Raw genomic sequence first — 3595 nt, 5'->3', positions numbered from 1 at the left:
ACACAAACACAAACAGGAAGTACACAACACAAACACAAACACAAATCATACAACACAAACACAAACAGGAAGTACACAACACAAACAGGAAGTACACAACACAAACAGGAAGTACACAACACAAACAGGAAGTACACACTTCTGCTTCAGAGTCAGTCTGAATCAGTCCAGTCAGGTTGTTATCTGAACACATGAAGTCCAGATGATTCATATTTACTGTATGATTGATTGATTGATTGATTGATTGATTGATTGATTGATTGATTGATCGATTGATTGATCGATTGATTGATTGAATTATTTATTAGCTGTACTGTAAAATAGCCTTATTATTTTTATATTTCATGTTACATATGAATCTTTCTCAGTCATTAGCAGACCTGATATAAGATTTAATAAATATATTGTTGTATCTACACGTGCACATGAAATAATGTGTGATAAATACCTGTGTTTATTGTTTAATTGTAGTTGTTCCACCTGCCAGCAGGGGGCGGAGTCTCTCCAACACAACGGGACTTCCTGCAGTTATCGCGAGATTTCACTGCTATAAATTTAGAGGTGGTCGTTCATTTTCTCCGAGCAGTGGTCCAAGGTTGTGGCCGTGAACAGGTGGTCTCCATCGGACAGTTGTCGTCATCCAGTCGGTCCCAGTCCAGTTCTTCATGACTTCCAGGAGCAGACCGAGCAGCAGCAGCACAGCTACCCGGTGAGTGGAGCCCAGCTCCGGCTGTTAGCCTGTTAGCATGTTAGCCTGTTAGCTTATGATCGTGTAGTTGTTCAGTTCAGGACTTCTGGTTTAGATTAAATTCATGTTTGTGTGTCCTCAACAAGAGACACGGTGTTGTGTTTGTGTGTATTGTAAAGTTTTGTCACTATCAGTAGTTTGTGTGTCGCTGTGTGTCATTGTGTGTGTCTGCCCGGCACTGCACATGCTAACGTGTTAAATCTGATGAGGTTAAACGGTTCAAACTTCAAACATGTCAATAAGTGAAACTAAACTTTAAATTAAACAAGTTCTTCAGTTGAATAAACTCTGAACAAAAGGCAGAAGTTTACATTTAACTGAACTGTATTTAATTTAACTTTAACTCTATTTAAAGTGCGGTGTTTCTGTGTGCAGAGGAAACACCTGGTCCTGCTGCAGGTGACCGGAACACACAGAACCGGTTCTGTTTGTGTTCTGTCACAAACAGAACCGGTTCTGTTTGTGTTCTGTCACAAACAGAACCGGGCTGCTGCAGGTCACCGTGTGTTGTTGTTAAACTGGTCATAAACGGTGGTTTTTATGGGACCACTGGTTGTTAATGGTGACTCTGACTGGGCTGTTGTCCTGTCCCAGCACCCCCCCCCCCCCCGCTCTGAACTGCTGTTCTGTCAGTGCCCCTCCCCTCCCCCCGCTCTGTTGTATACGTGCCGTGCTGCTGACTGTCATGGCGGACACAGATGCTGAAGTATCGCGAGAACTCGGGTCTGTGGTAATGAAGAACATGTTATCGCGAGAACTTGTTTTATTTAGTAAAGTGACTGAAAACATCTGTTTATAATCAGGGTGGAAATAAAAACAGTGAAGTGATAAAACTTTAGTTGCAGTAAAATGTTTAATTCAGTCTATAAATTAATGTAAAGTTGATCTTTTTCATCACTAATATTTAATTTAATCTTGTTTGTAACATTTAAAGTTTATAAACTTGTTGCAGAGGGAACATGGTGTCCTGACTCTGACACACCTGTAGTTTACCTGCACAGGTTCAGTGTTTCACACCTGTGTGGGTTTAATGCACCCGGTTCTGGTTCCTGTCTGCAGGGTGAGCAGGTCTGACAGGTGGTCTTTAAACTGTGTGGGGGTCAGGCTGTTTACAGGGTCCTGTGGGTCTTAAAGTCTTAATTCAGTCTTTACAATGTGAACACTGTAAGTAGGTCGACTGTAATTTGTGTCAAACATTAGAATAATTAGTAACATTTATTAATTTATTTATTTAATATTCCTGTTCAGATGTTCCTGTGACATCACTTCCTGTTTCACCTGCAAATATCTGAGAAATGTGACATTTATTTTCTAATGTTTTCTTTCCAAACATACCTTCATGTTTCTAACATCAGATGATGTCACAGACACTTTAAGGTTTATCTACAGCAGGGTGGTCCACCCTGGTCCTGGGGGGCCACAGCCCTGCACGTGTTTCCTGATCCAGTCCCTGAACCACCTCTTCATGTTCTGCAGTGTGGAGAACCAACACTGACATCATTAGAAATAAAAACAGAAATAAATTAAACTTTAAATACATTTAAAATGCACCAAATAAACTAAAGGAGAACTTTACCTCATGTTTTAATTTAATTCAGCTTCATTTTTATTTTTCAGCTTAGTTCCAAGAAGTCGTATATTTTAACACATAATTTAAATTTTAATGTTTTAATATAGATTTTATGAAGTTTTACTTGTACATGCACTTGTGTCTCTTGAATGTTTAAACTTAGTTTATTTTTATAATTTTGTCCAACAAGTCTTTGTTTCTGTGTTCATGTTTGTGTTGCTGCAGTTTAGTTTAAAGTTTAATTAAAATAAAAGTACAGGTGATGTTTTAAACTAAACTTTTATCTGAACTGAGGCAACACTTAGAAATAAAGACTGGGGGGGGGATTAATAAGAATTAAAACATTTAAGACTCTCAAATGCATGTACAAGGAAAAACAAATAATATATATTAGAAATGGTAAATTTAAACCGTTCAGATATATAGATTAATTTATTGGAACTAAACCTGGAAAAAATGAAAGTCAACTATAATATAAAACAAGTTTTCTGTTTTTAATGTAATTGTTGAATTTTTTTAAAATATTTATTTATTGGTTCATATAATTCAGTTTATTTCTCGGTGTTGGTCCGTACTGCAGCAGACTGATCACCTGTTCACATCAGGTGTGTTGGAGCAGAGGAACAGGTAAAACCTGCAGGACTGTGGACCACCAGGACCAGGTCTGATCCACAACAAGCTGGGCTTCAGACCCCACTGAGGATTTACAGGAATTAAAGGTTTAAATGCACTTATAACATTTTTATTGGCTATATTTGACAAACAGCAGTTATATATGTATAAAAACAACTTGTGTATTAATATTTGGATACTTCAACCACAATGATGTGAGTTTCTGCCACAGTTTCAGTTTGTTTGTTGTTAAAGTTGTGTTAAAGTTGTGTTGACCTGACATTAAGTGTCTGGTTTATCACAGGCTGCTGACTCACTGTTTACAGCTGATAACAGCTGCTGTCACTCCCTGAACGTTCACAGGTTCCTGAGTTAACTCTGGTCCTGGTCCTCACCAGTCCTACAGGTTTTACTGGTTCCTGCTCCTCAGCAGGTCTTCAGATTAATGACTCGTTAATTCAAACCAGGTGTGTTAAATCAAACCTGTTAAATGACTGCTTTAAATGTTGACCAGACACACCTGAGCTCCATCACATGGTTCTGATGGCTTCATTTAGTGTGTGTGTGTTAATAGAAATGGATTTAGTTGTGTTGATAGAAATGGATTTAGTTGTGTTGATAGAAATGGATTTAGTTGTGTTGATAGAAATGGATTTAGTTGTGTT

General features: G+C 38.1%; 1 protein-coding gene across 1 annotated transcript in view; it reads left to right on the top strand.

Moving 5' to 3' along the window:
• Positions 1–559: 559 nt before the first annotated feature.
• Positions 560–3595, top strand: part of ncoa4 (nuclear receptor coactivator 4) — a gene marked incomplete at its 5' end in the record, with an annotated part of 6125 nt that continues 3089 nt past the window's right edge. The window contains 1 exon segment of the mRNA XM_014026541.1: positions 560–709. Within this exon segment, the coding sequence (XP_013881995.1) occupies positions 666–709 (44 nt within the window).

This window comes from Austrofundulus limnaeus, unplaced genomic scaffold (assembly GCF_001266775.1).
Source record: "Austrofundulus limnaeus strain Quisiro unplaced genomic scaffold, Austrofundulus_limnaeus-1.0 Scaffold566, whole genome shotgun sequence".
NCBI lineage: Eukaryota > Metazoa > Chordata > Actinopteri > Cyprinodontiformes > Rivulidae > Austrofundulus > Austrofundulus limnaeus.
The sequence above is the reverse complement of the archived record's forward strand: the minus strand, read 5'-3'. Positions and strand labels throughout refer to the sequence as shown.